The 19192-nt window shown below is 63.0% G+C and overlaps 2 protein-coding genes across 8 annotated transcripts in view; one reads left to right on the forward strand and one right to left on the reverse strand.

Moving 5' to 3' along the window:
- The window catches only part of ADRM1 (ADRM1 26S proteasome ubiquitin receptor), a 10075-nt gene extending 4419 nt beyond the window's left edge, over nt 1-5656 (forward strand). For 2 of the 7 annotated variants that reach the window (XM_017881184.1, XM_017881185.1), the window contains exons 2-11: nt 343-556; nt 1167-1283; nt 1727-1840; nt 2955-3078; nt 3438-3524; nt 4163-4244; nt 4373-4626; nt 4816-4973; nt 5163-5265; nt 5450-5656. In XM_017881184.1, the coding sequence (XP_017736673.1) occupies nt 344-556; nt 1167-1283; nt 1727-1840; nt 2955-3078; nt 3438-3524; nt 4163-4244; nt 4373-4626; nt 4816-4973; nt 5163-5265; nt 5450-5556 (1359 nt within the window). In that variant the 5' untranslated portion in view covers nt 343 and the 3' untranslated portion in view covers nt 5557-5656. The remainder of the gene's footprint in view (nt 1-342; nt 557-1166; nt 1284-1726; nt 1841-2954; nt 3079-3437; nt 3525-4162; nt 4245-4372; nt 4627-4815; nt 4974-5162; nt 5266-5449) is intronic. The other 5 variants (XM_017881188.1, XM_017881189.1, XM_017881190.1 and 2 more) reach the window with 3 other exon arrangements.
- Nucleotides 5657-5842: 186 nt separating this feature from the next.
- LAMA5 (laminin subunit alpha 5) overlaps nt 5843-19192 on the reverse strand; it is a 62102-nt gene continuing 48752 nt past the window's right edge. The window contains 32 exon segments of the mRNA XM_017881143.1: nt 5843-6241; nt 6431-6550; nt 6708-6801; nt 6898-7031; nt 7139-7292; nt 7389-7553; nt 7623-7815; nt 7883-8028; nt 8122-8257; nt 8335-8502; nt 8635-8765; nt 8888-9031; nt 9113-9245; nt 9343-9497; nt 9605-9727; nt 9805-9967; nt 10039-10172; nt 10361-10514; nt 10790-10926; nt 11027-11197; nt 11271-11419; nt 11507-11686; nt 12421-12531; nt 13121-13223; nt 13341-13482; nt 13822-13976; nt 14142-14258; nt 16029-16225; nt 16418-16588; nt 17226-17337; nt 18370-18480; nt 18550-18701. Coding sequence (XP_017736632.1) covers nt 6102-6241; nt 6431-6550; nt 6708-6801; nt 6898-7031; nt 7139-7292; nt 7389-7553; nt 7623-7815; nt 7883-8028; nt 8122-8257; nt 8335-8502; nt 8635-8765; nt 8888-9031; nt 9113-9245; nt 9343-9497; nt 9605-9727; nt 9805-9967; nt 10039-10172; nt 10361-10514; nt 10790-10926; nt 11027-11197; nt 11271-11419; nt 11507-11686; nt 12421-12531; nt 13121-13223; nt 13341-13482; nt 13822-13976; nt 14142-14258; nt 16029-16225; nt 16418-16588; nt 17226-17337; nt 18370-18480; nt 18550-18701 — 4595 coding nt within the window. The 3' untranslated portion in view covers nt 5843-6101.

The following is a 19192-nucleotide window of genomic DNA, read 5'->3' on the forward strand; positions in this document are numbered from 1 at the left end:
AGCGTGGGGCTCGGCGGGAGCTGGGGCGGGTCTGCCCCGCGGAGCGGGTCGCCGTGGCGGCGCGTCGAGGCTGGTTCCCCGCGGAGACGGCGTCACGCCTAGGGCCGGCCCCATTAGGCTCGGCGGGGCTGCCCCGGCCCAGCGCCGACTGCGGGCGGTGCGTTCGGCGGGCGCGGGGGAAACGCGGAAAGCAGCCCGGCGTGTCAGTGTAGACGGGGCCTGCGCGGCCTTAGGCAGCTCTGGGCGCCGGCCCCCTGCTCCCAAACACCCCGGGGGGCGGGAGCTTGCCGGACCGCAGGCGACCGTGGCCGCCGCGTCTCAGCGTCGTCTTCGCGCTTTCAGGATGACGACCTCAGGCGCGCTCTTCCCAAGCCTGGTGCCAGGCTCTCGGGGCGCCTCCAACAAGTACCTGGTGGAGTTTCGGGCGGGAAAGATGTCCCTGAAGGGGACCACCGTGACCCCGGATAAGCGGAAAGGGCTGGTGTACATTCAGCAGACGGACGACTCGCTTATTCACTTCTGCTGGAAGGACAGGACGTCCGGGAACGTGGAAGACGTGAGTGTCCCAGAGCCGCAACAGCGGGACAGGCGACTTCTCGGGCCCTCGGAGTCCTCGCTTTGGAGTTCGCGGTGGGGACTTGGCCGCATCTGGGGACCGCTCGTGAGGCCGTCATCGGCTGCCCTGCTGTTGGGTCGTCCTGGTTTCCGCGGTGACAGGGGCGTCTCGGCCACTGTGTATCTTGAACTTTCCGTGTGCGGTGCCTGGGGTTGGAGGTGTGGCCCTGGAGAGCCTGGAGCTCTCTGCCTGGCCGCTTCACTCAGTCTTCTTGTTTGTTCTTCAAACTTTAAGTTGTTCTTTGCTACATTTGAGAGCAGTTCAGAGTTGACCTTCTAACTACTCTAGGAATGTTCCCAACACGTCTCAGAAACTCTGTTGCTATCTGAAAGGCCCATTTCCCTGCTGTCTCCCCCGCGCCTTGCCTTTCATGGGCTGTCTCTGACCCTGGCTTCTCCACCTGGTGGAGACCCTGCCAGCGAGGGATCTGGCGGCTTAGCTGCCTCTTGTGCACCCCACCCCGTTGGACCCAGGGCCCTCCATGCTCTCCTGAGACTGGGCACAGTGATGCCATCTGCACCGCTGACTCTCTCTTCCTCTGGCTTGCCAGGACTTGATCATCTTCCCTGACGACTGTGAGTTCAAGCGGGTGCCGCAGTGCCCCAGCGGGAGGGTCTACGTGCTGAAGTTCAAGGCAGGGTCCAAGCGGCTTTTCTTCTGGATGCAGGTACAGGGCAGGTCTTGGGGTTTTGCCTTTTGTTGCCCTGTGATTCAGTTAGGAACTTGCTTGCAGTGTGGTGCAATTGGCTGTTACAGACCAGCGGGCACCGGCCACACGGCCTGAAATGCCACCTCAGGACTATGGTGCATGTTCCCTGGGGCCGAGGTCCTCTTCCAGAGTGCAGAGGCTCCAGGCTGGGCTGCGGGTACCCAATTGCGGTGTGGAATTTCCAGCCAGACAGACATGCTGACCCTGGTTCCAGCGATGCCCAGTGCCCTCTCTCTGCCCCTTGCCGTGGGTCACTGAGGCCCCCGCAGCAGAGGCAGGGGCTCCTGTGTGGCTCACAGAAACGAAGCATCCTCCTCTCACTCTCCACAGCCCTGCCCCTTCCCTGGCAGTGTGTCCTGGAGGCCAGGGGTATCAGTGCCCAGGGTTTCTCTTACCCACAGCTGCAGAGCGTCCGCTGGGTCCAGAGGCCGTTGCTCATTCTGCCATCTGTCAGTGACCATGGAGCTTGTTGCCGTTTTTGTGCTGTTACAGGCAGTGTTGCAGAGAATTGCCTGGTACACAGATTTTTTTCCATAAGCCAGTATAATCTGTAGGTGAAAACTGGTGGCAGGCCTGTGGTCGGAAAGCCTGTGCCTGCGTTTGCAGTGTAGAGAGAGAATGCCATGCTGTCTGCCAGAGGTGGAGCTGCTGTCCCCACCCCCAACCTTGGCCCTTCCGAGAGCAAGGGTGGCCCTGTCTGAGAGGCCTCTGTGGGGCAGATGGTCCGTGTTGCCGCTCACCTCTGCAGGTGCTGTGCACGTGGCCTGGGAAATGAACGGCATAGCCGAGTTCCAATTAAACTTTATTTGCAAACACAGATGGGGAGCACAGTTTGCCACCTGCTGGTGTAGAACGTGTTTTTCCACGATTTTGCCAAGAAATAGTGTCCAATTGTTACCACCCTCTCCCCTTTTTTTCCCAATTTTCCTGTTGATGACTTTTAAGTCCCCTGTCCCCGCTTTGCCATGAGGGCAGGGACTCCCGGTGTCCCTGGCACCCTGCCACCTCCATAGCCGTTTGGGGTGTGCCCGTGAGGGCAGGGACTCCCAGTGTCCCTGGCGCCCTGCAGCCTCCATAGCTGTTCGGGGTGTGTGTGGGTGCTCTGCTCCAGCTCTGTGTGCTCGCAGGTCGATGCTTCTGGCCCTGGTCTGTGCACGTGTGAGCACGCACACGTGTGCTCGATTGTGAGGGCCTGCCGTGGCTCTGGGCTGTGGTGTGCTGAGCGGGCCAGTTCGCTGCCTTCCACTGGTTGAAGGAAGGAGACGGGTGTATAAAGAACCACACCCCAGAGGGCGAGAGGGTGAGAGGGTGAGCGGGCTTGGCTTGGCTTGGCAGCAGCTAAGTGCCTTCGGAGCCCTAGGCTCCCCATCTGTGAAATGGGCGGAGGGGGACAGGGCACACCCAGGATTGCGGCAGACTGGGACAGGGCACGGAGCATCATGCTCAAAAGGCACCACTGCCGTCCCCTCACCTGCTGGGCTGAGTCCTGTCTCCTCAGCACTGTGTAGCCAGGCACATGCGCCTGTGCCTCTCAGGTCCCTCACCTGTAAGCCAGCTCAGAGGATGGCTGTGGTGGCCCTCAGAGTGAGCTGGCACCGGCTCCTGCCCTTACGTGCCCTTTCTCTGCAGGAACCCAAGACAGACCAGGATGAGGAGCACTGCCGGAAAGTCAACGAGTATCTGAACAACCCCCCAATGCCTGGGGCGCTGGGGGCGAGCGGGAGCAGCGGCCACGAGCTCTCTGCGCTAGGCGGTAACTGTCAGCTCTGTCACATGAGCTCAGGGTTTCCTGGGAGGCCGGAGTCTACTGTGGATGACTCGCTCCCTCGGCACAGGTTGTTTGGAAGTGGAAATAGAAGATTCTAAATGAGAGACCCTGTTAGCTCCCTGGGTCACTCCCCGGTCCCATCTTCATGGGATAGGACGGGTCTGTGTCCCACTGTTGCCTCACTTCAAGTGGTGCCGCCTGTAGAGTTCAGAGGCAGCTGAGTGGGGTGCTCAGCAGAGGCCCAGGCAGCACTGTGGGGCCAGAGTGGGGCTGGCCGGGGCGGTGCTGTGGGGCCGGCGTGGATCTGGCTGGGCCAGGCCCCCCTGAGCTGCAGTGTTTTCCAGGTGAGGGCGGCCTGCAGAGCCTGCTGGGGAACATGAGCCACAGTCAGCTCATGCAGCTCATCGGACCAGCCGGCCTTGGAGGACTGGGTAACGTGCGCCGCCCGGGCGCTCAGGCAGCTTCCACTGGGATTGCTTTGAGGCCCTGTCTCTGTTTCCTTTAAACTTTTGCTAGCTGTCTGCGTAGTGTCGCAGAGCCTGTGTGTCTGCAAGCTGGGTTCCCTTTGGGAATGTGCTTGTTTGCCTGTGGCTAGAGCTGGGTAGGCGCGGGCTTCTGGGCCCCTGGTAAGGACCCCAGCTGGGTACTTCAGAGGAGGATGGCTGGCTGAGCGGCGGGGCTGAAGGACTGGAGGGAGCTGGGGTTCCTGCCCTGGGTCCCTTGGCCCCACATGGCTGCCTGCCTGCTGCTAGTTCATCGAGTATAGACCCATGTGCTTGGCCCTTCAGAAATACTTGTCCCTTTGGGTGGGATCTGGACTGAATCTGCTTTTAATCTAAGCACATGAATTGTGTAATGGAATGGAACAGAAGTGACCTTGCTTCCAGAACACAGCTGCAAGTGTCCGCCCGCCCCCACCACCCGCAGCTCCTCCAGGCCTGTGGTCCCCACCGCCCCGCTTGCTCTTGGCTTTAGTGTTGGGAATTCCTCCTCCTCTGGCTTGGGGAGGGGCAGGCTCTTCCCGGTGGGCTAGAGGGCATAAGAGCTCGCGTTTCCTTGTCCCACGCAGGTGGGCTGGGGGCCCTGACTGGACCCGGCCTGGCCAGCTTACTGGGGAGCAGCGGGCCTCCAGGGAGCAGCTCCTCCTCCAGGTGAGCCTCATCGCTCCAGCCCCGCCATGCAGGTGCCACCGTGTTATGGGAGGGACAGCGGGGAATCCTGGCCTGGCACCTTGGACCCTGCGAGTAGGCCCTGCTGTGTGGGGGCATGTCCGCTCCAGCGGTGCCCTCTCTCTCCGCAGCTCCCGGAGCCAGTCGGCAGCGGTCACCCCGTCCTCCACCACCTCTTCCACCCGTGCCACCCCAGCTCCTTCTGCTCCAGCAGCTGCCTCAGCAACTAGCCCAAGCCCTGCGCCCAGTTCCGGGAACGGAGCCAGCACGGCAGCCAGCCCGACCCAGCCCATCCAGCTGAGCGACCTCCAGAGCATCCTGGCCACGATGAATGTACCGGCTGGGCCAGCGGGTGGCCAGCAAGGTAACGCGTGCTGTTGCCCGGAGCTGGGGGGGCACGGGGCCTGCTGACCCTGGCAAGCTGACCTTCCAAGGCGTCTGCCTCTTGTGCGCTCCTGGGGTGCTGGGGCCGTGGGCTGAGCCCCTGCTTGCATACCCTTCATGTGGGCACTTAGGCTGGCATCGAGCTGATGGCCGTGTTCTTGTGTCCCAGTGGACCTGGCCAGTGTGCTGACGCCAGAGATCATGGCTCCCATCCTTGCCAATGCAGACGTCCAGGAGCGCCTGCTTCCCTACTTGCCATCTGGGGAGTCACTGCCGCAGACCGCGGAAGAGATCCAGAACACCCTGACCTCGCCCCAGTTCCAGCAGGTAGAGGCCAGGCCCAGGGTGCCCTCCGCTGTGTGCTCAGGGAGTGGGCAGGAGGGAGGAAGAGGCCCTGCCCCACCTTCACCGTGGCCGTGCCTCGTGTGCCCGACCCACAGAGCTGGCAGCTCAGCAGTGCGGCCCTGGGGCACAGCCCAGGGTGGAGCTCAGCCCTTGCCTGGCTCTTCCTTGCAGGCCCTGGGCATGTTCAGCGCAGCCTTGGCCTCGGGGCAGCTGGGCCCCCTCATGTGCCAGTTCGGTCTGCCTGCGGAGGCCGTGGAGGCCGCCAACAAGGGCGGTAAGTGGCTGTGCCTGCACCTCCGGCCCAGAGGCAGAGGCAGGGTCCATTCCTGTCCCCCTGGATTTACAGAAGTGGGGCTGAGGGGGCAGAGGTCACAGCCCTTCTGCCCTTGATCCCATCGCTTTGATCCCCAGTTCTGGGCAAGGGTTAGACACCACCTTGTGTCTTTAACGTGTTCTAGATGTGGAAGCGTTTGCCAAAGCCATGCAGAACAGCGCCAAGCCCGAGCAGAAAGAAGGCGACACGAAGGACAAGAAGGACGAAGAGGAGGACATGAGCCTGGACTGAGCCACGCGCCGTCCTCCGAGGGCCTGACTCGGCGCTTGCAGTGCGTTGCACAGCCTCACCTCCACCCACTGATAATAAAGTCTTTTCTTTTACCCGCCAATGTCTCCTTTCTTTTGCCCAAAGGAGTTTTGGCTGGACAGATGCTAGTGTGAGGAGCTGCTGTAGGATCCCAGAGAAACTTATCTGACCTAACGATGGAAAACAGTCACCCCAGGAAGAGTCTGGTGCCTCCGTCCAGGCCAATTCCAGACCTGTCTTGAGACTCCATATTTAAGTCAACATTCAGTTACACAGAAGTTACTTTTTAATTTTAAGGAGGAACCAGTGATTACAAATGTCTCACAATTAAAATAGGTGGAAGGACCAAGTATAAAAGCATTTTTCAGTATCTTTCATTTAAAAAGATATAACTTAAACCATCTCCAGAAACAAGACCTGTCACCCATAGAGCCTAGAATCCCAATAAACACCTATGAGGTGAGCACAAAGGGCAGTGAGAAGAGTCACCTGCAGGGGCCTGACCAGAGGCCGGGGTTGGCAGTGCCCTAGATGGCTGGGCAGCCATTGGCCCCCACTGCCCCGTGGACCTCTGCAGAGTGAGTCATGGTGACGGGGGACCGGTTCACTGCCAGCCTCCTCATGCAGCCATGGTAGGCGGGGGGCCAGGGCTGCATGGCCATGGGCTCTGGGGGCACAAGGAAGATGGAAGAAGGCTGGTTGGAGGGCAGCTTGGGACCCACAGGTCCTTCCCAGACGTACGTCCCCCACCCAGCCTCTGTCTGGTTCCACGCCACAGGAGGGTGGGAGGGGATAGGTTACCCAGCCTCTAGTCCTGAGGGGCAGCTTCCCCACGCTTGATCGAGGCTGCACTCACCAGGCAGGCCCCCAAGGTGCAGAGGGGCTGGGGCAGCAGCCGCAGCCGCCAGCGAGGGGCCCACAGTGTGGTTGCTCTGTGCGTCCACCTCCAGCCGGAGCACGTTCCCGCCTTTCATCACTGTGGGAGAAGGTGGACTCCTGAGGCCAGGGAGTCGCCAGCCAGGCCTCTCCAGCCCTGAAAGCAGCTGCCCCACCCCGAGTCCCGCGTGACTCCCACGCTGCAGAAGGGTGGGGGTGGGGCTGGCAGAGCGCCCTGGCCACAGGAGGGGCCTCACCTGCCAGCCGGTGCCACTGGCCGTCACACAGCACCGAGGGGCGGGCCACTGACGTGGAGAACTCCCCTGCTCCATCGTCCGCCCGCAGCAGGACCTGGCGGGGTAGGAAGGGAGGGTCAGGGCATGCCCCCAAGGTCACCAGAATGGAGAGGCAAACCCCGCCCTGGTGTGCCACCCCTGCCAGGCTTACTTGCTTCTCAGTCACCTGCAGCTGCAAATAGGGGGGTGTCTGGGCCTGGCCCAAGTGGAAGATCAGGCCGGTGACTGCCAGGGGCCGCACCTCCAGTTCCAGGCCCACGTCAGGCAGTGTAGCTCCTGGGAGGTCTGCAGGGAGAGGTTGTGATAGAGAAGGAAGGGGGGGCCCCTCCCCAGAACCTCCCGGAGCCCCCTGCCCTGCCCTGCTGGGGCCTGGGATGGCAGCACCCACAGACCTAAAGTGATAACTCCCCCGCTGCCTGGGAAGAACAGGCCCGCCTCCAGGGGGCCCGAGATGCAGGGTGTGACCCCTGCCATCCGTGTGGGGGCCCCCAGGGGCTTCCCGTGCAGCCTCAGTCTCTTCACACAGCCACTGAACCCGACGGTCACCTATGGGGAGCAGACGGGGCAGGGATCAGGGCCCAGGGCAGCTGAAAGGGGTGAACAGTGGGTGGGGAGTGAGGGCCGGGGCAAGATGGTTCTCACCGGAAGTTTGGAGCTGTGGCTGCTGGCCGGGAGGCCCCCCACAAAGAGGGTGTGGGGCTGGGGGTGCTCTGCCCCCTGGTGCTGCTGGCGTGGCCCCTCCTGGCTCCAGGCCCGGGCCCCGTCCGTCACCAGCAGGATCTGGTTCTTCTCCCAGCGCACGGAGACCTGGGGGCAGGAGGCGGGTCAGGGTAGGGCCACCAGGCCCTGCCCACCTTCCTTCTTCTCGGCCCATACCTTGTGCCAGTGGCCAGGCCGGGAGCGCTGGCGGCTCTGGGCGCGGAGCCGAGTCCCAAGGCCTTCCATCTGTGCGACGAAGTGTCCATTGCTCAGGAAGAGTGCCAGGGAGGGGCTGCTGGGCCTCAGGCTAGCAGCGAAGAGCAGGAGGCCACGGGGGCTTCGCGGGAGGACGTGCATGGAGAGGCTGGGCCTGGAAGCGGAGCTGGCGTCAGCCTGCGCAGCCCCTCTCAGCCCACCCCAGCTGTGTCTGGCCTTACCAGTTCCTATGTGGGGCCAGGATGCCCACAAACTCCAGGTGACTGGACAGGGAACCCCCAAACTGGTAGGTGTCTCGGGTGGTCCTGAGGTGTGGGGGCAGCATGCAGGCGGGATCCTGGGTGGGCTGACGACTGCGGCGGGAGGCCTGGGGGCATGGATGGTGAATGCAGGGGCTGCCCGCACAGGGGCCACCCTTCCAGCCACCCCAGCTCTGCCCACTCACCCCTGGGGCGCCCACCTTCCGGGCGGCGGTCTGCAGTCCTCTAGGCCCCAGGTCCAGGGTCTGGGCTTGCAGGGTGGGTGCACAGCCTGTGCTCACGTTGACGCTGCCCAGGTTCTGCTGCAGGTCGAATACACGCTGTGGGCCCAGGAGCCTGTGCAGGGCAGGCAGGCGGTCAGCAGCTGCAGAAGGCCAACTGGGGCCTTGCCCCCCAATGCCCGCCAGGCTCACCGCCGCACGAAGATGTTGCTTATGCAGCCACTGAAGTGAAAGGTGTCAGGCTCAGGCAGGCCTCCCAGGAAGAGACTCGGGGGCCCCTCAGGCTGCGGCTGGGGCTCTGGGGGTGGTCCCCGGTGGGGCTTCATCTGCTGGAGCTGGTCGTCGACATAGAGCCAGACCCTGGGGGGAGGGAGGCCGGAGGCTCCGTTCTTCCACACCCTGCCCACCCCCACCTCAGAGGAGACAGAGGTCCAGGCAAGTGCAGGCGGGCGTCCCTCCAGACCTTCATGAGGGCCCAGCGGCCGGGCTCACCCTGTGGCATTGCTGTAGAAGGCGACGTAATGGGGGGCGCCATCGGCGAAGCCCCCCTCAGCTACCACTTCAGTTCTCAGGAGCTGTAGGGTCACATGGCCCTGCCGCAGGGACACCTGGCATGGCCCATCCTGGGGACAGCAGCCAGGTCAGCTGGCCAGTCTGGGGACCCAGACTCATTCCAGCCACCCCAGTCCCGACTGCCCCGACGGCCGCTGCGGGTTGGGGAGTGGGCACAGGTGTGAGGTCTCACCGGGGACGCCCGGTAGTAGAGCAGGGCACTGTCCTGGGCACTGTGGAAGCCAAAGCCGGAGTAGACGTCGCCAGTGAGGGGCGCCACGTTCGAGAGTGCCAGGTGAAGGAAGCCGTGGCCGTGGAAAGTCATGGCACGCCCCACCTGCGGGGAGGCCGTCCCTGAGTGCCCGCAGGTACCCCTGCATGTCCACAGATGCCACCCCCAGCGGGGAGGGCTGCTCACCAGCAGGTCAGCGGTGCAGCCGGCACTCACACCTGTCGTGTTCAGCCGCTTGAGGTCCACATACTTGCCCAGGGCCTTGATCCCTTTGACGCAGCCACGGACTGAGCCTCCCATGGGGAAGAGCCGTCGCAGGCTGCGGGGACACGGGGATGTGGGTCAGGGTACCGCCTCTAAGCCCAGCCTACCGCCCCAACAGCCTGGCCTCGGAGCCCCAGCTGCACAGTGCTCACCTCGGGGGCAGCTGGTCAGGCGGGCGCGCCCAGGTAGTAAGGCCCCGTCGGCCAGTTCCAGAGCATTGCTCCTCGCTCCAGCGCTGAAGCACCGTGGGCCGCTCCACACGCACCAGCACACGCTTGCGGCTGCCCCCCAGCAGGAACACCTGGATCTGCAGGACCAGCGCGGGCTCCAGGGCCAGCTGTGTCCCCGTGGCATGCCCTGCCCCCATCGTCCCACCTCCTCTCCCTGCCACCCTGGTCCCCACCCTGGCCCTACCGCCTTGCTGGCTGAGGTCAGGGGCGGTGGGGTCTGCAGTGGGACAGCCTCTCTCAGGCCGGCGCCAAAGTCATACAGCAGCACGAGGCTGCCTTCTCGCACGGCCAAGCACAGGAACTGGCTCTGCAGAAACAGGGCAGGGTTAGTGTGGGGCAGGATCAGTGCAAGGGGGGACGGCGGGACAGGTGTGCCTGGCACACCTGCTGCTTCAGGAAGAAGAGGACCCCACTGTAGGACACGAGGCGCAGCTCCTGTTCGAAGCGCTTGGTGGTGCTGATCTGACCATCGAAGCTGATGCGGGCAAAACCGGTGCCATCCAGGTAGGAGCCGTCCGTGAGCCACGGGTCCCCGGTCGACTTGGAGCTGCAGGTCAGAGGTTCTGGGGTCAGCGGAGGGTGGGGTGGGTGGAGACGGGGAGGGCAGGCCACACGCACCGGGCACAAGGCCTGTCCACAGCCGTGTCCAGCTGGAAGGACCTCTCGAAGTTGTAGAGGCTGACCACCTCCTCGTTCAGCGTGTCCATCTCGATGCAGCCCCGGTAGCCAGGGAAGCGAAGCAGGGGAGGGGGCTGTGGGCACAGGGCTGGGTCAGGGCACCTGGCCTGAGGCATCTCCCCTCCAGGATGGACCAAGGGGACTTCAGACTATAGCAGGACGGACTGAGGCGAGATATCAAGAGAACCCACGGCTCTCCAGGACACAAGTGACTCGGGGCTGTGGAGCCCCTCCCACGCTGCCCCAAGCCGGGCGGGCTCACCATGAAGGTACTGGGGTAACCCCCGACGTAGAAGACAAAGTCGTCTGGCCGCAGGTTGAGCAGCCCCTCTGCCCCAGGGGCCACCGTGTCACCCTTGGTTTCCTGGATCATCTGTCTCTCCACTGTGACAGACATATGGCCAAACTGGAGAGTCCTGAGGGCAGAGGCCAGGGTTGGTGAGTGGGCACGGAGAGGCGAGGGTTGGCGGGTGGGCACGGAGAGGCGAGGGGTGGCGGTGGGCACGGAGAGGCGAGGGGTGGCGGGTGGGCACGGAGAGGCGAGGGGCGGCGGTGGGCACGGAGAGGCGAGGGGCGGCGGGTGTGTATGGAGAAGCGAGGGGTAGTGAGTGGGCACAGAGAGGTGAGGGATGGCGAACGGGCATGGGCCCCTGCAGTTGGAGGCATCCGGACTCTCTCCTGGGCCTCCCACCTGTCCAGGCTGACAGCTGCAAACTGCTCCCCAATGTCCTCGTCGATGCTTAGGACTGCAGGGCCCGCCTCACCCAGCCGATACACCCAGTGCACCTTCTTGTCACGCAGAGACACACCCATGTAGTCCCCAGTGGCCTGCAACAGTGACAGACACACAGTCGGGACGGGGACCAGGTACCACCCATTTCCAAACAGATGCTGAGCTCAGGCCCCGTCCATCCAGCCAGCCCGGTACCTGGCGGCTGCCCATGTACATCACAAAGTGATCCCCGGTACCCTGCCCAGGCTCAGGCTCCGGGTCCTGCAGGTAGAACTTGAGGGCAGTGTAGGCAGCAAGGTCGGCAAGATCCCGTGGGGTGCGCAGCTGCACCCCTGAGCGCCCGTTGAACTTCATGGGCACCTTGACCTGCGGGGCAGCATCCATCAGCATCCACCACCACCCTCCCTGATGTCCACCTTCCCCTGGGACTCTCACCCACCTTGCTGGCAGCCCCCCGGGCCTGGGCAATAAGCTGCCGCACACGGCCGATGCTGGCGGACAGGACCAGGCTGGCGTTGTGGGCCCCACGGTTCTCCAGGACGCTCAGCTTGGCCAGCAGCTGGGGCAGCGTCTTCTCCAGGCTGGACACTGCACACAGGGAGGGGTGGCCCTGAGACCTTTGCCCCCCACCCTGCCCCACCTCCCTCAGGGGCACTGTGAGGGCCATGGGCACACCTGAGCGGCCTGCGTCGAGCACCGCCTGGCCCAGGTCCTGGCCCCGCAGGCCCTCGTACTGGCCCTGCCACCGCTCCACGCTCTCCTGCATGGCCTGCAGCTGGGACTGCACACGGGTGGCCATGTCCTGGGCTTCAGTGGCCACAGCCTTGGCGTGTGCGATCTTCTTGCTTGTCTCATCTGTGGTGGGCAGAGGGCAGGCTCAGCAGAGGCCAGCGGGGACCATTCTGGCTTCCTGTCCCCAAGTCCTTTTGTCGGGCCAATAACAGGGACATCCAACCCCCTACGGATCGTGTGAGACCCTCACACCCTGCAGCGCAGTGCGATCCAAAACCCATCCCACCAGACGCCCCGTCCATGCCAGGACAGGCACCCAGCCTCTCAGGCCATAGCTGGTCCCTGGACATGTGCCCTGCGTCACCTCCCACCGCCTGGCCCCACCATCTCTCCTGGGCTTGCTGGGAACAGTCAGCAGCTACAGGGTTCCCTCAGAAACTGGGTGAGGCCACATCATCCTCTGCTCCAAGCCTTGCAGGGTGGGAGCCCTGGTCCTCACCGCCCAAGGTCTTGCCAGCCCCTTGGTTCCAGCCACGCTGACCACTGTGCCCTCCTGGGCGCCCTTCCTGCAGGGTGCGCCTCAATACCCCCGCCCCAGGCCTACAGCCTCCCACCTACACCTCCACTTCTACCCAAAGCACTTCCAAGCCTGCCAGCCTCCCGACGGCTGGGGCTGTTGTGTGCTATCTGCAGCCCTGGCACCTCCCTGGCAGGTGTTCTGTGTCTGGCCCCAGCTGCCCACTGTGGGGGTCTCTTCAGCAGCACAGTGAGCAGTCAGCAGCCACACGCGGCCAACGCCAGTGTCACAGAGCCTCGTGGTCTGCCGGCTGCAGGAGCCAGGCCCAGGCTCCGCGTACCTGTGTCCATGGCAAGCATGGCCTGCGCCGCCTGGATGTGCACCTCCAGTTGGTCCTTCTTGGCCTGGACATCTCGGAGCTGGGTCCCGGCACCCTGGAGGGCAGCCCACACTGCGGGGGAGGCAGCTTCAGCTCCCAGACAGCTTCACCCCTAATATGCAAGTGCAGCCCACCTCCACCCTTCTGACCCCAGAAGGACCAAGGCTGACACACAGGCAGACAGATGGACAGGGACACTCAGACATGGAGTCCCTTGGCCTGTGGGGAGGTGTTGAGTCTCAGCACAGCCTCCGTTCCCACTGCAGGCATAGCTGTCCGCATTGCACAGATGAAACAACAGAGGTTCAGAAGAGGCAGCCCTCTGGTTCTGGCAGCTCACACCTTTCTCGTTGCGCAGCTTGGCACACATGTGGCCCTTGAGTCAGCAGAGCAGAGGCCACGTACCATCTTGCCCTGTGCCTCAGCTGGTGCCTCAGTGGCAGCCAGTGCCTTGCAGGAGGGCTGCTCCTCCCTGGGCTCCCCTGCCGGGCTCCCTGGGGCTGACACACAAGCAGCCGGGGAGCCACCTCCCAAGCCCTCCCACCCCGAACCATCCTGCGGCGACCCACACCCCACACGTGCATGTGGCTGGGGGCCGAGGGTCCCTGGGAGCTTAGATGCCCAGCAGGCCCAAGGGCCCCCATCAGAGCCCAGCACTCACCAAGGCCCAGCCTCCGCTGCTCCCGGAGCACGGCCTCCTCCAGTGCACTGCTGTTTGTCAGGAGCTGCCGGGCTCGGTCCACCAGGCCCTGCTGCACCACTGTCTGCAGATGCAAGGACAGACGGTGGCTCAGACGTGTGGGCCGGGACTGCGGGAGGTGCGGGAGGTGCAGGCGGTGGGGGTGCTCCTGCCGGGGCTGAGAGGAAGGTAGGGGCCTCACCGCCCAGGTGTGGTCTGCCTGCTGCAGGGCCTGGCCAGCGGCGTCCTCGGCAGCCTGCACGGCCTGCAGGATGCGGCTGTACGCGCTGGAGGCCTCAATGGCCCTCTGGGTAAGGCGGTCCTGGTTGATGTCCAGGATGATGCTGTAGTGGAAGGGAAGGTCGAAGGAGCAGGTAAGCGCGGGCAGGCACATACCCTCGGCCTGGCTCTCCAGCCTCCTGCGCTCATGGTCAGCCGCACCCATGCCCGCCCGCCAAGTTCCGCCTCTAGGCCTTTGCCCGTGCCTGTCGTCTGCTGGATGTACTGCTCCTGCCTACTCCTGTCACTCTGGGCCCCAGCTTGCCATGAAGCTGAGGAAGGCCTGGCTTCTTTGAGGACAATGGCCTCAGCCCCTAGGAGCATTCCCAAGGCCCTGGGCCCTCCCAAGGCCTAGGCTGCATCCCCAGGGTGGGCCCAGGGCCCCGCCTCTCCTGGCCACGCACCTGGACAGGTTGAGCGCCAGCTGGTCCAGCTGCTGTGCGTGGGCCTCGGCGGCCTCCACCAGACGCAGCTTGCTGCCCGCTGGGGAGAAGGTCTGCATCCTCTGCAGCAGTGGGGTCCGAGCCCCGTCCAGGCTGGCAGCGAGGCGCTCCAGCTCCTGGAAGTTGAGCGGACTTAGCAGCCCCTCATCCTGCTCACAGCCACCTGATCCACGACCCTGAGGGTGGGCTCTGCACACAAGTGCGCACGCAAAGCTGCCCATGGGCCTGGGAGGGAGTTGGCCATGGATGGGGTGGTGACAGGTGCCAGGGGCTGCACTCACCTCCTTGGCCTGGTCCAGGCTGTGCAGCAATCTGAAGACGCTGGCCAGGGTGTCGCTAGCTGCATGCAGAGTGGCCTTCAGGGTGGCATTGTCCCGGGACAGCTCCTGCTTCCTTTGCTGAAGGCAATGCAGGGGAGTTGGGGACAATGAAGGGTAAAAAAAGATTAAAGGATGTGATGGGGTGGACAGTGGGGCAGGGAAGGGAGAAGAAAAGAGGGTGAGTATTGGGGGTGAGGAGGGGGAGGAGGNCACCCTGGCCCAACATGTGCAAGCCTCCAGCCCGAGACAGGAAAATGATGATCCCCACTTGACAAGTGAGGAAGCAGAGGCTCAGAGAGGTTGGGTAACTCACCCTGGGCCACACAGCAAGGAAAAAGCCAGTCCCAGACCTGTGCTCCTGACCTGCACCTGGTCTGCTCCCCTCAGGAGACTGTCTAGGCCACGATGGCACCCTTGGCTGGCCTGAATCTGGAGCACAGGTCCACAGGGCTCTTTACCGGGTTCCACTGTCACAGTCCCCAGGCCGTATCCCCATGAGCACAGTTTGGACAGTGGAGCAGTCTCTGGCCTGACCACAGGCAGCACCCCAGGGGCTCCACGTGCCTTTGGGGTGCACTCAAGTGGGCGGGGAAGAGGGGCCTAGAGCCCCACCTCAGCCTCCTTTGTCCTGCCTGAGCAAAGCCCCACTCACCTCCCCTGAGCAGCCAGAGATGCGGACGGAGCCCCTGCGGGCAGAAAACACGTCCCAGGTGATAAGTATGAGGTCTCCCTGGTGAGAGTGTGGGCCCCCCACATTCGACACTGCTGGAGTCCTGGAGAGGACGCCACAGGCTCTGGGAAGCTCCACGCGGAAGCTGAGTGCCCCGCTGCTCTGTGGTTATTAAGCACACTCCAGGGAAACTCCATCAGAGCCTCCTGTTCTCATCTGCTAAATGGGATGACGGTCGTACTGCTCCCTGGGTCATTGTGGGGACAAAATGAAACACAGATGTGTTTTTAGCTGTCAGCACCCAGCACACAGGAGGCATTCAGAACCAGAGATAGACCAGGAGGAGGCTCAGATCCCAGGAGTCGGCAAAGGTGGAGATGGAAGTGAAGTGGGGATGGGGCCCAGCCATGCTGGAGGAACTGGGGCTGTCTTCTGGCTGAGCCCAGGCCTGCCCCCCACCCATCAGGGTGCACTCATGCCCCGCACAGCTTTGCCCAGGACTGGCCCCCCACCTCAGGGTGGGCTCATGCCCAGCACAGCTTCTCCTGAAGGGGGCACTCTCTCATATGTCCCCCAGGTAGACCCTACTGATAAAAGGTTTGTCCAGGACCAAGAAATTTCCTGGGATATGGGGCATTCAGTGCTAAAAGCTGGACAGTCCCAGGCCAACCCAGACTGTTGGTCACCTTTCCTGCAGAGGGGACGTAAGAGGTCACAAGGTCACCAGGCTGATGCTTCTGAGAGGGTACAGCCAAGATGGACACCGAGTCCTGTGCTCACAGTATCCTCACCAGGCTGCCATGGCTTCTGGAGGGCAAGGCCATGACTTGCCTTACATGTGAGCAGTGGGGTCTGAGCCGGGGCTGTGACTCCCCTCACCCAGACTGGGCAGGGACACACCCTCCCCCAGGAGAGGAGGGCTCCTCAGGCTTCAGGAAGAGGCCCAGGAAGGAGGAGCCCCAGGGTCCGGGGCTGGAGACGAAGCTCAAAAGACGCACAGCACAGACACAGCGCTGCCCAGCTGGCCTGGAGTCCCGGGGGAGGGAGGGGGAGGGGAGGGAGGGAGAGGGGAATGGGAGGAGCGGGAAGGGAGAAGAATGGCAGGGAGGAGGCAGGAAGAGAAGCAGGAGCAGGAGCAGGAGCAGGAGCAGGAACAAGGGCAAGTCCGGGGTCCTCACCAGGGCTTCCTCCAGGCGCTCCTGGTTGCGGCTGTTGAGCTCCTGGGCCTCCCGCGTGGCGTCCACTGCCCGGTTCAAGGCCTCTCGCAGGTCCATGAGACCGGCCTCATGCTGGGCCAGCCGGTCACGGGTGTGTGTGGCCAGTGCCTGGTTCTCCTCCCAGAGGCTGCTCAGCTGCTCCTGCACTCGGGCCAGCACTAGCCGAGACCAGGGTGAAGGTGGTCACTCTGGAAGCCAGGCTCCTTTGTGACCCCTGGTCTCCACTTGGTGACCGCCAGTCCCATCTGCCCCGTGACACCCACCTGATGCCACTCCATGCTGACCTCCCCCTTGGAGCTCCCAGGTCCCTGCCTCTCCCCACCCCGCCTGCCAGGGCCAACACCACTCACATCTCTGCGCTGCAGCCAACTCAGCCTCAGCGGCTGCCCGCGGGGCCCCCAGGTCCCGGGCCCGCATCTCCCAGAGCAGCCGCTCCACCTCGGCCAGCGTCCGGCGCAGCTGCTCGCCTGACAGAGCCGAGGCATTGGCCAGCCCCAGGTGGCCGGTCTGGGACATGAGCTCTGTGGGGCAGGGGGTCGTCAGAGCCTGGGGCCGCCCGTACTAGTGCACCTGCCTGCTGGCTTCCAAGCCTAAGACCCCAGCCCCGCCACCCTTGGCAGGCCAGCGGCCCAGAACCTGAGTGCACCTGGGTGGCCCCTAGAGCCCCTGGGCCAAAGGCCACGGCTGCCCCAACACCCTGACACCACTCTGCTCAGCTGGCTTCCGAGACCTTCTCGTCCTTCCCCTCTCCGCCTGGCCCACCCCGCTCCCTGGTCAGCTCTCTCTGAAATGGCACCCGCTGCCGACCCTCAGGCTGGGCCAGCAGGTCCTGTTAGGCAGGCTCGGGGAACCAAGTCTCTCCTAAGTCCTGTGTCTCAGTGTGTACTACAGGACATCTGTGAGCGTGAACATCTAACCAGCACGTTTCCTGGGGAGGCTGTCGAGGGGTCTGATGTCTCCTGGGGCCACCTGTTTGGCCACATGGCTGTGTCGCCAACCTCCCGACCCTGCCCCTACTGTTCACTCGAGGCGCCGTCTCCCATCTAAGCAGACAGACCCTGCCTGTTTTCCCAGGCCAAGCTTGGCCAGGCACCCCCACCCCTGCCCCAGGCAGCCCTCCTGGCTCTGAGCCCTGAACCTGGCTAGGCTGGCCCCTACCGCTCAGGGTGCGGTCCGCAGCCCGGACGGCCGCCAACAGCGTCTTCGCCTGGCCCAGTGTGGCCTCGGTGCCAGCCAGCAATCGGCTCGCTTGGTCTCGGGTCCCCGAGGCCTGTGGAGGCAGAGCCCACTAGCCCACGCCACTGGTAGGCGAGGGTCAGGGTGGGAAGGGAGGGCCTGGGGTCTGGGGGCGCTGAGGGTCCCAGGGAAGAGGGACTCCTTATCTATTTAACTCTCTGTCTGATGACTTGTTATTTATCATTTGTTACTTACCTAAAATAATTGGTTATTACTTGCCATTTATTATTTCCTGTCAATTTAATGAAACAGTTACTCATTAAGACATTTGAGGCCAGCCACGGTGGCTCACATCTGTAATCCCAGCACTTCGGGAGGCCGAGATGGGCAGATCACCTGAGGTCGGGAGTTCGAGACCAGCCTGACCAAAATGGAGAAACCCCATCTGTACTAAAAATACAAAATTAGCTGGGTGTGGTGGTGCACGCCTGTAATCCCAGCTACTCAGGAGGCTGAGGCAGGAGAATCGCTTGAACCCAGGAGGCAGAGGTTATGGTGGACTGAGATTGCGCCATTGCACTCTAGCCTGGGCAACAAGAGCGAAACTCTGTCTAAAAAAAAAAAAAAAGACATTCCAGCACTTTGGGAGGCTGAGACGGGCAGATCACGAGGTCAGGAGATCGAGACCATCCTGGCTAACATGGTGAAACCCCGTCTCCACTAAAAAATACAAAAAAAAAAAAACTAGCCGGGCGAGGTGGCGGGTGCCTGTAGTCCCAGCTACTCGGGAGGCTGAGGCAGGAGAATGGCGTAAACCCGGGAGGCAGAGCTTGCAGTGAGCTGAGATCTGGCCACTGCACTCCAGCCCGGGCGACAGAGCAAGACTCCGTCTCAAAAAAAAAAAAAAAAAAAATATTTAAGTGATACTATACACTGTAAACAACTGTATTAAGTAGTTTAGATAGTAATTCAGTGACCTGGTCAACCCCTAAGATTCTCGAGCTCCTGTCCCCTGCACTGACACATGTGCAAGGCATGAAGTAACATCTGCTGAATGAGGACACGCGAACCACGGGAAACACAGGTGAAAGCCTCCCAGGGCCCTGGGGGTTCTTGGGGCTCCTGCCTGGCTGCCCAGCTGCTGTGCATCCTGCCCGAGGCTTGTGCTTTGCTGCTCCAGCACCTCCAGCTGCTGTGCCGTCTCGTGGCGGGGCCCCAGAGGGCTCCGGAGCTGGCTCTGTGGAGAGTGGAAGGTGAGGGCATACATTGGCCTGGGTGGGGGAGGGAAGGCCGGGATGCTCAGTACCTGCAGGTCAGTGATGGAGGTGTTCAGCCTGTGCAGACGGGCCCAGGCCACAGAGCTGGCATTGATGCCACGCAGTTGCTCGCGGATGGCGGGGAGGAGGGTGCCGGTCCGTTCCAGGTCGTCCAGGAGCAGGACCACACAGTGGTCACACACTGCAGGCAATGTGGATTCACAGGTCAGTGTCATGGGGTCAGGCCTGGGGAGAATGATCAGCTGGAGCCCTGGGGTCATCCGGGTGGGGAGGGCTCAGCCAGAGGGTCATGAGGTCAGCTTAGGGACACAGGACCCGTGGGGAGGTCCCAGGGTTCTGGCAGAGTCATGGGGTCAGGTAGGAGTCTGACAGGGGTGAAGGGCATGGGGTCACCCAGGGAGAAGGTAGGACCAGCACAGGGGGTTAGGGCCGGCACCAGGGTCATGGGGAAGCCGGAGGAATGGGTCAGGGTGGGGTCATGAGGTCAACATGGGGTTGGCACAGGAGACTAGGCTGGGATGAAAATGACAAGGTTAGTAGAGGTCAAAGGACAGCATGGGGCTTCCTGAAAGGTCATTACAGGAGTTAGGTCAGCAGGGAACTGAGTGGGTACCAGGAATCCAGCAAAGGATGGGGAGAATATACAGTGTGGTGGGGTGAGGGGTGGGGTGA

Source organism: Rhinopithecus bieti, unplaced genomic scaffold (genome assembly GCF_001698545.2).
Source record: "Rhinopithecus bieti isolate Rb0 unplaced genomic scaffold, ASM169854v2 scaffold_12573, whole genome shotgun sequence".
Taxonomy (NCBI): Eukaryota; Metazoa; Chordata; class Mammalia; order Primates; family Cercopithecidae; genus Rhinopithecus; species Rhinopithecus bieti.